General features: G+C 38.8%; 1 protein-coding gene across 1 annotated transcript in view; it reads left to right on the forward strand.

Moving 5' to 3' along the window:
- Positions 1–13,549, forward strand: part of LOC139700938 (uncharacterized) — a 179,062-nt gene that overhangs the window by 139,528 nt on the left and 25,985 nt on the right. The window contains exons 3-4 of the mRNA XM_071599433.1: positions 9,790–9,999; positions 12,845–13,044. Coding sequence (XP_071455534.1) covers positions 9,869–9,999; positions 12,845–13,044 — 331 coding nt within the window. The 5' untranslated portion in view covers positions 9,790–9,868. The remainder of the gene's footprint in view (positions 1–9,789; positions 10,000–12,844; positions 13,045–13,549) is intronic.

Consider the following 13,549-nt stretch of genomic DNA (forward strand, 5'->3'; position numbering starts at 1 on the left):
ACCCTACATATATACCGTTTGTTTCCACTGTTGATTTCGGCAGAGTTCCTAAACGGCGCGTTCCCATTGTTATCAAGCGTGCGCAAAGTGCTTGCGTGGAATCGCCGTGGGAGCGAGTAGTGGGGGAAAAAACCAGTTGCCGATTTCACTCGGGAAAGTAATTTTCCCCGGCGTTTTTTTATGGAACTCGGGAGTACTAGCACGAGTATCAGTAGTGGTGGAGCGATTGTGTTATTTTGTGGGGAACGTCCGTTGTTCAGATCATGAAAGGACATTCGGCGAAAATTAAAGGCGAATGCATCGCATTTTGCGTTTTTTTTTCATTTATCTCTCCTGTCCGAAACCTCAAGCGCGACGCGTGCGTCAAATTGTTTTCTCGTCGTGCATACGCTGTCGAGGTTTAGTGGCCGTTTCGGAATTTTCCCTGGTATGATTTTATTGTCCGGAAAACGCTGTTGTCTGGTGTTCCATTTTTCCCTTGTCTACTTGAAATAAATTCAGTTCAATATTTCTATTTCCCTTTAAAAACGTAAATCCTCTGTATTTTACCATTTGGACTTTCTTTATTCAACTTTCCATTCATGCATTAGCCCACCCGTGCGTGTTTAATCTCGTAGTGTTTGATTTAAACTGAGTTTGGGTGTTTTTTGCTGGATGTTCATTCGCGAAAAGGGAAAGCAATCATCAAAAATGCAAAATCAAAAAAGATTAAATATTGGTTCCAAAGTAAATGAAATGCCCTCTACTAAACATCAATATTTAACATTATAAATACTTAAATAATCCAATGATTTATAAAGAGAAATAATATGCCGTTTATACGTTGCCATAATAAATAAATAATACTGCTGTAGCTATGACAATAACAAAACTTACTCGGACGCTGTCCGTGGTGTATTCAGTGAATAATAGGATCGCACGAAATTGAAATTCACTGCGCATAATTATTCACATAAATAAATGTAAGTAAGTAAAAATAATGTAAATTACACATTCCCTAATTTATTAAAGATAAATAATATGTTGCGCATGCGTTGTCACCACAGATTCAACAATATTGCTTTTGGTATTACATTTACAGGGTTCTCTAGACGCTCATCTGCGAATTTAATTTTTATGGCTGATTTTAAAATTGGAACGTTTTTATATGAGACAAAGATAGGTTTTCCCTCAAGTCTGTGAATTGCACCTTCGAAAAAACCCCTTATAAATAAATAAATATACAGATGTACATATATATATATAATTTCGCTTTAGTTATCAAGTGAACTAGCCCTTTTGAACATTTTCCTCTCGTTTGATAAACTCCCTTTTAACATAACGAATGTTTTAAGTACGAATTGGTGTGCCACAGTCAAATAAAAAAGTTTTGAGCAATGAATGTAAACGTCGTTTCGGTCAATACTTTGTGGAAACTTTCCACATTAAAGTAATCTGTTGCCTTGTAATTTTCCACGCCACGCTATGTCAAAGAGCAACCATGGTCTCAGACAGCTGACTGTCATTACCATGCTTTTTGTGAATGTCGGTCATCCGTATGAAGTAAGATCAATTTTTCATTAAATTTAGTGCGAAACATTTCAATGCAAAATGATGAATTATCAATGGTTTAAATTTTCCACCATTTGAACCTGATTTATTTTAACGTTTCGATGGTTTTAGGTCATCTTCAGGCACAGAGTTTACAGAGCAGCTTCAGGCTTGTCACAAATGTCACTAAAACTGACGTAAAACAGACGAAAATTCGGTCGCAATGAGGTAATTACAAACGGGGGAAAAAGAGTAAATACGAGGGTAAAGTGAAAAGTCCTCGGCATGACAATGAAAGCCTGCGATTTTCTGTTAAAATGTTAATTTAATTTTCTAAATAATCTCCCTTGACTTCAACACACTTGGTCCAGCGTTTCTCCAACATCGGTATTCCTTCCCGGCATTGAGAGTCTGGAAGGCTGTGTAAATATCCATCTACGGCTATCTCAACTTCTTCGTTTGACGCGAAGCGCTTCTCAGAAACAAATGTCTTCAAGTTTGGGAACAGATGGAAGTCTGAGGGTGCTAAATCAGGAGAATAGGGAGGGTTGGCCTACCAAATCGCACCCCGAATACCGTAGTTTTCCCATCGCCAACGCACTTTTGCGAGCAGGTGCGTTGTCCTGGTGAAAGATCCTTTTTTTCTTCTTCAAGCCAGGCCTCTTCTCGCGAATTTTGTCATCCAGCTGGTCAAGATGGTTGGAGAAATATTCGCCTGTAATTTTTCTGCCCTTTTAAAGGTAATCAATTAACATAATCCCCTTCTCATCCCAAAACACACTGGCCATGACCTTTTCGGCAGATGCGTTCGACTCCGCTTTCTTTGGCGCTGAACGCAATCTCTGCGTCAGGCTGAGAACTTTTCACCTTACCCTCTTCTTCAGTAATGCATCATATTCCTTAACACACCTGACATTTTTGTGATTGGTACGGAGTAACCCTTTATTTGAAATTAAAAATGTCCGCCTATGTTTATAGTCTGAATTTTAAGGGCGGATTTGACAGAGTAACTCCCTGCGAAGCGATTTTGTGTAAGTATTCCCGAATTAATTCATATTGATTCTGTGAAGCACTTTAATTGAATAAGGGGTGCTAAACTCACTGGGGTACTGTTGCTTATGCCCGTGATTATTCCCTCCGCTGGAATAACCCTGGAAATATTCCAAAAAGTTCACCGAATCATCACTTAAAATAGCTTTAACTATTGGAAGTGTTCATAAATGCTGTTTTCCGCGTACTTCTTCCCGTAGTTATCCCTTTATGAAATGTATGTTTAACTTGTCCTCTTATAAACGTCGCTGGGATATCATCTTCAATGCATTTTGAATTTTTTTAAATCATAAAATAAGGAAAAATTAAAATTTTGAGTGCTTTGCAATTGACGTAAGTTCATTAAATTTAATTTATCATCATTTTGTACCGGTACGGAATATAGTTTTCTTCCCAAGCACTTAAAACTTCTCCACGCTGCAAAGTACTTTCTTCCAAATATGCTGAAACTCAGCCAGAATTCCAAAAATCAATAAATAAAATACAATACAATAAAATTTTAAGCAAATATGGGTGGCTTAAAATTTTTAATAATAAAAACTTGCTAATTTTCGGCAAAATTTATGAAATTTTCAAGAAAAAATATTGGTTTAAAATTGTATTCCTGAAAAACAGTTAAAGTTTTGCTTGAATTGGATGGAGAATTCAAAGTGAATGACTATTGTTCGATTCAACATGATAAAAAATATTCATATTAGATAGCCTGATGGCGGTATCTCTTAATATCGGTGGAAAAGGATACAAAAAGCTGCGAGATATTGAAATTACATTTCTAATCACCAATTAAAACAAAACAGAAAATACTGCTCTAGCATTTAACGTAGAGTCATTACTCTTATGACAAATGCATCGAAATTATAGAGGGCCTAAATTACCTTCTAAGGAACATTACATTCTACAAATAATACCCTCACGCACTATCCCAACTCTCTCTCAGCAGCCATATTGCACTAACAGTAACCACAACATCAGTAATTGAAATGAACACAAGAACCAATGCCATAATTATGCCAACCTCTCTACATTTCATAATCCAATGCATGATGAACAACTTAAGACTTCCGTATTCGTTTTAATTTAAACCTTACCTCGGCAATTTTCATCTCACGTTCGTTTAGATGCGTAGACATTTATGCAATGCTGTTTATTACGACTTCCATTTTGAAATGAAGTGTTTTTGAGCAACATTTTTACCGTTTCCGAACAACGAGCGTGAATTCACCGGCGAATACTTTTATGGTATTTGGTCGATAAGCCAGTGACGCATCGGAAACGAATGAAACTTCACATCCTTTCAAATTACCGAGACAGTCGCCGTAAATTAATCAAACAATGGTATGTTTGGAAGTATTTACATAGATACGGTAGCAATAGAAGAAGCTCATAAAATCTCCGAATTTAAGGCATTTGGGTTCATTTTGTGCCATTGTTTCTGCTGAAAAAATCATGTGTATTATAATACTGAGAACATGCTAAATCTAACAAATTTTCCAAGAAACTGCGGGAAAAGGCGCAGCAGTAACTTTAAACGGAGTCATCCGCTAATATGAATTTCAATGCAAATATTTCAGAGTGTAAAAATCATTCGCCGGTCAAGGCGAATAATTTTTACTCTCTGAAATTTTTGCATTAAGACGTTTTTCCGATTTTCATCAAGTTTTCTGTTGACTGAAAATGCCTAGGCTTTGTATTGTAGCAATGGCAAGTACACATTCGCAAGTCATTGGATCCTATTATATAAATTAACTTTTACCAATAATACAATGTTTTTAATCGGTAGCATTTTAAACATTTAATGCTCTCAAAATATAAATCATTTTTATTTAATTTATTGACAAAAATTCAGAAAAACATGAAAATGCTATTTAGTATACTCCTGGATTCTCCCGCAGTTGGATTTTATCCACCGTAATTGGCTCCCTCTACAAAAAAAAATGGCTGATCCACTCCAGTTCCGGGCGCAAAAAGTTTATCACAGGCAGTTAAGAAGGGAATCATGGAGGGGAAGAGCTGTAGAGAGATGGCTTGAGGATGAATTCGCATGAAAGAGTCTTGGAATCAATAGAGAAACTAGGAGGGAAAGGCAGTCTTTTAGAGGAAAGAGTCGGGAGTAAAGAAGGAAACCTGCTTCAAATCAGTCATTCAAATCCCTGAAATAATAGATAGATATTACTATTTACTACACTATTCTATCATTCAATGAGTCTTTCAAGTCATGAGACAGTTAGGTGGACCTTTGGCAACCAGATCTTTTGAGATCAGATCTAAAAGATCAGATCTTTTGAGTTATATGTATGATGAATGTAATATGATGCATGTATGTAAATGTAAAATTATTAAAAAAGGAATTACATTTACAGAAAAGAAGGACGCTTCATAATTTTATGTTTCTACGCGCGCACGCAGAAATACACGAAAAAATATATTTAAATATATATTTGATGAGATAAAGCTCGTTTGCCTGTGCCTTGGAAGTGTTTTGGACCTAGGTGGTCAAAGTAGTAGGATTATAAGAGGAAGAATTGCTTCAAGCAAAGAAGCTATCACAAGGAGGGGGGAGTGATTGTTGATAGGGAGATAGAATAAGGATGTCAACATAAACTAATTATGACTTTGATAAGTAGCGTGGTTTTTTTTACGGCTCGACAGTATTGTCATGATGGAAAATGTGAAATGAACTGAAAAGAAAATGAACGAGGAAGTGGCTGAGGAGAGGGGATTGTTGGGAGAAATCCAAAGAAGGTAGGAAAGATGGATGCAGAACGTTCGTTCGAAGGTTTCCGCGGCGATGAGTAGGTGATTTCCACATTCTTCGGGCTGCGTCCGCGTATGTCGTTTAAATGTACAACAGTTTCGCCAGCTATCCTGCTGGCGTCCTCAGGTCAAGGATGCCTCCTTGACCTGAGGACGCCAGCAGGATAGCTGGCGAAACTGTTGTACATTTAAACGACATACGCGGACGCAGCCCGAAGAATGTGGAAATCATGGATGCAGAACATTTGGATTCTCAATGGGATATTAAAGACTGTGATATTTAAACGGGAGAATATTAGGAAAACGGGGGAGGATTAGGAATAGGATAGAGATGTTGGACGGAATGAAGGGAGAAGGGATATGTTCGGAATTGAAGTGGGGCTTATTTTAATGTTGGATGTCAGGTTGTATTTTGTTTAATCTCTAGCCTTTAGTTGCTGCATAGGATTGTTTTGACTTTGAAAATGGCTGGTTCTCTCTATATGATCATTTTGACTCGAATATTCACACAGATTCAAAAAATTGATACGAAGATAGTACTTTTTTTCGGGGAAAAGAACCGCAAATAAACTAAACTATTTAACAAGAAAAGCAGGCAAACGTGAATGTTTGAATTTCGTCAAAAACGCAGTTTGGTTTGTTTATTTCAGGCAACCGCCATTTTGAAATTTCTATCGGGGAGATTTCAGTTTTTGTGAGCATATCATTTACTCGTACGTAGTACTTAAAATGTGACCATATAGCCTATATTTTTAGTTCAATTAAAACTTTTGCTAGAGTGTTTTCCGTTGAGCTCTCAAAACACGGAAATTATCGTGTGTGCGAATAACCAACAATAGCTCCCAAATGGTTCAAAATGGCGGGAAAATGTTTAATAGTTCATTTCAAAATGGCGGAATATGTTGCCGCTTCCGTTTATACTTCATGGAAATTTAAAAAAAATATATTCATTTTAACAAAATGATTGGGTATTTCCGGCAGAATGGACCTCAGGACCACAAGCGTGCGTATTTTTAAATAGTTACGGAGAACTCTTTGCTACTCTTCGGCCTCCACTATTTATTGGAACGAAAACAATTATGGGGTGTACCCTGATCTCCCCCTCCCCTTTCTCTTTCTCTGGGGATAAGGCCGCGGGAATGCTGGAGGGTGGTCATAGAGTGGAGGCGGTGAAGAGAACCCCATTGGTTTTCCGTTTACAACTTTTATACAAAAATCGATGATCAAATGATATATTCATGTAAATGCTGCGGTCGGGTGTTTTTCTTTTATTTTTAAGGGTCACGATGCGTGGCGGATGTAACTAGTGAAGGGGAGAGAAAGAGAGAGAGAAAGGGGTAAGGGTACCGTGTGGGCATCGAGCGGATTTTTGGAAAGGGTACAATTTTTTTGAAGGCTTTTGGTGGTTAGCTGGGGAGAATGGCATCAGTTCGCATCTCTTTTTTTTCCCAACCATTTCCCGTCTTAGTTTTTTCTTGCCTTACCTATCAACGAGAAGGTCGCCGCAAAAGAGCATGGCGATGGGAAGGTGCGACAATTTTCTTTTTTTTTTCAAAGAAAAGTTTGTTTCATGACGAATGGAAATATTTTTTTTACGACGCCGCATTGAGAGGTACTAGCAGCACTCGCCTCCTCTTCTCTCGCTCTCTCTTAATACTTGCATTTACGGACGCCCGCTTGACGAACTTCAACGTAAATACCCTAGAGTGAGTAAGGTACCTACCTGGGAAACGTCTTATAGGGAGGGAGAACTGAATTTCCGATAAACCGAAATATTATCTTCCTACACTCACTTTCAAATATGGACTCCACAAACTTGGGTGGAGAAATATACTGTTTCCTGGGATTGCGATTTATATTAATACATTCCACTTTAGTGGGCCGCGGTACTCCAGCGGGTAGAGCGTTGGACTGCTGAACGGAAAAACCCGGGTTCGATTCCTGGGCAAGGCACTCTGGGCACCTGATGTGTGAATATCACACGCCGTATAGGGCTTAGTACTGTGTGATCTGTACCGTCACCTACCAAACTTAATGCATAATATAATATATAATTATTATATACATCCAAACACATTGGCATTCTTCCGATTTACGGTTGGTTTTGAATGTAAAACGCTATACCAGTATACTTGCCTATCCTTACAAAACACAACATATATATATACACATATATATTTATTTATTTATATACATGGGTCGCGGTAGTCCAGTGGGTAGAGCGTTGGACTGCTGACCAGAGGGTCCCGGGTTCGATTCCCGGGCAAGGCACTCTGGGCACCTGCAGTTCCACCCAAGCTAAGTGATTTTTCTTGTATCAGGTCTTCCTGGGAAACCAGAACCGGCATAGGAAAAGGAACTGCCCCCCCCTACCCTGATGTGTGAATTTTCACACGCCGTATAGGGCTTAGTACTGGGTGATCTCTACCATCACCTACCAAACCGACCGTCGGGTTGATTACTGTGTTTATATATACAAATATATATATTTATTTATTTACTTGTTTATTTATTTATATCAAAATCACACTGTTTAACCCGAAGGCCCGACGACGTGTGGCTTTCACTCATCAGGCTAGGAGAGGCAGTTCTTTTCCCTGCATCTCCTATTTTCTCCCAGGAAAATCTGGTACTCAGTATTCAAAGCTTGAATGAAGCTGAGGGTGCCCTGAGGCGTGCCCGGAAATCGAACCTGGGCCGCCCCATTTTGAGTAGTTCAACGCTCTACCCCCTGAACTACCACTTTTAGGTTGGATGCCTGTGTGTGTGTGTTTGTCTATACACACACATACACATGGGCATAGGGGTGACCTTTCCTTAAATCGCAATCGCTTTCATGAAATATGGATGATGTTACGGGTAAAACAAATTCTGTTATGAGAAAAACAAAATTCGCATTTTTCCTCAGATTTATTTGCAACGTACGACTCGTTTCAGTTCATCGAACCATCTTCAGGTACAAGACAAGTTTCAACTTGTGATTCATCATATTTATACCTGTTTGAGGAAGGGTGGGGAGGAAGAAAAGAGTGAGGAGTAAGGTAGGCGGGGAGAAAGAGGGGAAATACGGAAAACCCAAATAAACAGGGAAACTAAAGAAATGGAGAGGTAAAAATAGGGGGGGGGAAGATAAGCACATGACTTGAGAGGACGGTGGCAGGTAGCTGGTATCCTGGAGGTAGGAAGGAGGGAAGAATAAAGAAGGGTTAAGCGGGAAGGGGACATGGAAGGGAAAGAGGTAGGTTGAGGGATGAGGTATTAGCAATTCTAAGAAGGGCATTATCGGGGAAGGGTTTTTATTCGACACATACGGAGACACAAAAATTCTGTTCGTAAAAAAAATAAAAATGTTCGGACAGAAATGTCATTAAAACCTTCATTTCCAATTCAATTAGCTTTTAAATAAACTGCTTTTTTACACCTCGCTTTTAGAAAAACTTGCCCCTCGAACATTATATTCACGATACAAGCAATATTAGTGGCGAGATGTGAATTGAGGCCAAGCGTGGTCCGATGTATATCATTTATGTTATCTGATGTCTTTATTCGGTAATATCACCCAGAAAAATAATTTACTCTTCGCTTTAATTTGGCTCTATTACATTAGTTAAAATTAAAGAAAACGAATGTACATAATTATATCAATAATGTATGAGACATTTTAAGTTGTTTGAAACTGAAATACGTCTGTGAAAATGTATTATAATGTCTTTAGTGATATTTGGATAAATATTTATTTGGAAAATAACCTTAGTGAATAATTATACGTGACTCGATGAAAACCCGAATTTTGTTATACCAACTTTAAGGGGATCGAGATGGTGCGGGGGCTAACGTACTGGCCTCCCACCTAGAGAGCCCGGGTTCAAATCCCGGCGGTGTTGAATATTTTTCAGAGGTATCTCGATCCCTACTTGAGGTGCTTTGTGGAGGGCACTTTGAGTGGGTACACCGTCCGTCGGATAGGACGTTAAGCTGCGGACCCCTTGGCGCCTTTCGTAAAGAGTAGGCTCTCTCCACCCTTCATCCTTTCCTGTTCATCCCCTATGGCGCAAATGACCACAGCTGTCGGTCGCCTCCCCTAAATACTACTACTACCAACTTTAATACCCATTTCATAATAGTTGTGACCTATTCCGTAAAAGCCTGATATCGCGATTAATCCGTTCACCAAAATGTTTTCTTACACTTTCTAGATATTTTCATCAAAAGATGTATGCGAATGAATGTCTACGTTTTAACCTTACGGTGTTGAGACTAGGGGCGAACATCGATCATTTTCAAACTTACATATCTATGGTGAATTGTTGGTAACCCACATTACTTTTAAGTAATTGCTAAATGCTCGCATGGTGAAATAATGCAAATTGAATTCAGATCGAGTGATCAGGTAATCTTGAAATTGTGGTGTATCCTCAAACAGGATAATTCACTTTTTGTTTCCTCTTTTTCCAGAAGAACAGAGATGGCGCTGAGCAGGTGATATTACAGGCGGCCATTTTGTTGGATTGGAGGCATTGTTTAACAATCCACGATGGCCTTGGTAATGCTCCCTTGCGACCTCCCGTGGTGGGGCACCGTCCAGCGCCACCTGGGGAATCTACGCCACGCGAAATCGACGGCGGACGTGATTGAGGCCATGCAACGCCTCCATGATTTATGCAAGTGAGTGCAAGCGGCAGCGGCCATTAAAGCCCCTTCGGCCAACCATCCCTCCCTTTAGTTTAAGATTGATTAACGTTCAAAGGGGCTGGCAGGGCGAGGTAGCCCAGAGTGTAGATCGCTGGGCTACTAACCCGAGGATCCAGGTACAAGATATATGTGTGTGTGTGTATATATATATATATATATATATATATATATATATATACACACACACATACACACACATTCAAACAGGAAATCCCGCCAAACGGCGAACAAATACTCATTTGTATAGAAACAGATATAAGGAAAAGGGATAGGAACACACACAAAGGACGAACACAGGAGAGGTGGGGAAGGCGGAATCCAGCAGATCACGAATGTAAAAATATTTCCTAGACCGGGATATATACTACCTTGATCAAAAAGTTCCCGGAATAACCACCGTGTGCCGCTCCCATCGTTCCGATTTGAGTTCTGTTTTTTTTGTTAAATTGGTACATCTGTTGTTGATATTCCCTTTAAATCTTAGTGTCATGACTTGACATTTGCAAAAGTTACGTAGCCAAGAGTACATCTATCTCTGTGTGTGTTGGCGATTTTTTTACAATTTCAGAAATGGATTTAAATTTGCAACAACGAACTTGTATTAAATTTTGCGTAAAAAACGGATTTAGTGGCGCACGGACGTTGGAAATGTTGGAAAAGTGTTTCGGCAACGATTCTCTAAAAAAAACGGTCGTTTACCAGTGGCACGAGCGGTTCAGAAGTGGTCGTGAGTCAATCGAAGATGATGAACGCAGTGGCAGACCATCGACATCGAAAGTCGGTGAAAAAATTGATAAAGTAAAAGAAATGTTGGTCAATAACCGCAAATTAACCATCAGAGAAATAGCGGAGGACTTGAACATTGCCTATGGATCCGCCCAAGACATTGTGGTTAATGATTTGGGTTTCCGTCGTGTAGCAGCAAAGTTGGTGCCGAAAGACCTCAATTTCATGCAAAAAAGAGACCGTGTTGACGTCGCAAAAGACATGATTTGCGAGGCTGAATCCGATCCCACATTCATCAAAAGGATCATTACTGGAGACGAGACGTGGGTTTATGAGTACGACACGCAATCCAGACATCAGGCAAGTGAATGGCGTTCACCAAATGAGCCGAGACCAAAAAAACCACGTCGTTTTCAGTCAAAAAAGAAGGCAATGCTGACGGTTTTCATGGATTACAACGGTGTAGTGCATCATGAATTTTTGCCAGAAGGCCAGACAGTGAACAAAGAGTATTATTTGGGCGTTATGAGACGTTTGCGTGAAGCAATTCGCCGAAAGAGACCAGAAATGTGGGCAGAAAACTCGTGGATTTTGCACCATGATAACGCACCGTCGCACAGTGCTATCATTATTCGTAATTTTTTGACGAAAAATGCAACAAATACCATCCAACAGCCACCGAATTCACCTGATTTGGCTCCCTGTGACTTCTTTCTGTTCAATCGAGTTAAAAAACCATTACGGGGAACGCGTTTTAGCAGCCGAGAGGAAGTAATGGAAAAATCGCAGGAAGCACTGATGGACATACCGAAAACCGAATATAAAAAATGTTTCGAGGATTGGATCAAGCGCTGGCATAAGTGTGTTGCAGTCGATGGGGATTACTTTGAAGGGGACAATATAGATTTAGATGAATAAACTTGTATTTTTAATTTTCTGAATAAATTCCGGGAAATTTTTGATCAAGGTAGTATATATATATATATATATATATATATATATATATATATATATATATATATATATATATATGCATATAATATATATATATGCATATAATATATATATATATGCATATTATATATATATATATGCATATAATATATATATATATATATATATGCATATAATATATTAATTTTTAACTTACGTGGAAGTCTCACGGATGTGAATAATACGCACACCAAGATAACACTAGGGAACATTGTACAACACCCCTAAATATGGGAATCAATAACCACCATGCCTCATACAAAAATTCTTCTCTGATTGGGATGCTCCCAATCCCAAATCACGCCTCTGTAAATGACACTCCCTTTGATAAATGATATGGTGCCTCAATTCTAGCATCCCTCCCACTCTTAGACCCTCCACTCGAAATCAGAACAATATAACAGGCGTATATCTGGCTCCTTGACTCCTGGAATGAGCCAGGTATTAATATGAGACACTAATTAACCCAATCTCCAGATATCTTCATCCCACCTCCGCTCCCAAAACCTTACATATCAGTTCCACCTTTCCCTCCCAACTCTTCCTCTTCCATCCAGCGTCCTTCTCCCCCACTGTTGAAAACTTATCCTCAGTTCCTGCTATTCCTTGAGAAAGGTGGTTTGAGCACCGAAAATTCGGAATACGTGTGAGTTTATTTTTTGCGTGTTCCTGTATTTGCGTTCGCTAGTGCTTTCTTGGTGCACATTATATATATTATTATATATATATTTATGTATAAAATATACATATTTATATAAAAATATACTCTGGTTCAAAACTTAACAAGACATAAACACCAAGAAAGGATACTCGCGATAATGAATGTTGGACCGGCCGTTATCTACAGAATTACAGAGGCATACAGAGATTCAGAAGCATTCTGAAGATGAAGGCCTATCCAACACTATTGTGAGTGTCCTTTCTTTGTGTTTTTATGTCTAGGTGAGCTCTTCTCTCACCTATCAAACCAATTGACCAGCCTTCTCTGAAGTAAACCCTTTCAAATCATTGCTGCTTTGCGGGAACTTACCCGATTCTCATTGGATTTTGTTTCCATTTTGGGATAAATCACCAATTTCCCTTTGTTCACTTGTGACAGTGTTGGTTTGGATCCGGACGACCCTGATAAGCCGGACCCTAGCGTATTCTCTGGTCTTCGTTCCTTCCTCGACAGAGACATGGACCAAACTGTCCGCCAGCACTTCCTAACAGTTACTCTTCCTAGCATAGTCCACTGTGCCTTGCAGATGAAGCAGTGGAGGCCTCCATCAGGTCTGCACTTCAGCCTTCAACAGCAGCGTAAGTCCCTTAGAACATTACTTGTTTCTTGGGTGATTCAGTGGTTCAGTTTGGTGGACTATGGCCAACATCTTTAATTTTCATTAAGGTGGGAAGAGCTGATATGTAATGACGGACGTGTCCGTCAAAATTAATGTATATTCATCCTTATTCTCTTTCTCTCATGAATAAAATCTTTGAGATAATCTCATTTCCTCATTTAAAATATCAAAATGCATTAACCCAAACTCAGCCACCATGCTAATGAAAGAAAATAACTATTGATGCGCACTTATTTATAACTGAACGAGAAAAATTGAAGAAATTTAAACTATTATTTTCATTCAAAAATGTGACATGTTATTTTACTGAAAGTACGACAGAAGTTCTATTTAGTTCTATTTTTTTAATTTTGGATGCTTAAATCTGTTTTATTGCATGTATTTCCTTCTGTCTGAAATAAGAATTAATTATTAATCCATAAAATATGTAATTACTTTAATTGGACAATTGAATAATTTTATCT

Source organism: Hetaerina americana, unplaced genomic scaffold (assembly GCF_022747635.1).
Source record: "Hetaerina americana unplaced genomic scaffold, ioHetAmer1.1.p SCAF_11, whole genome shotgun sequence".
NCBI classification, from domain to species: Eukaryota; Metazoa; Arthropoda; class Insecta; order Odonata; family Calopterygidae; genus Hetaerina; species Hetaerina americana.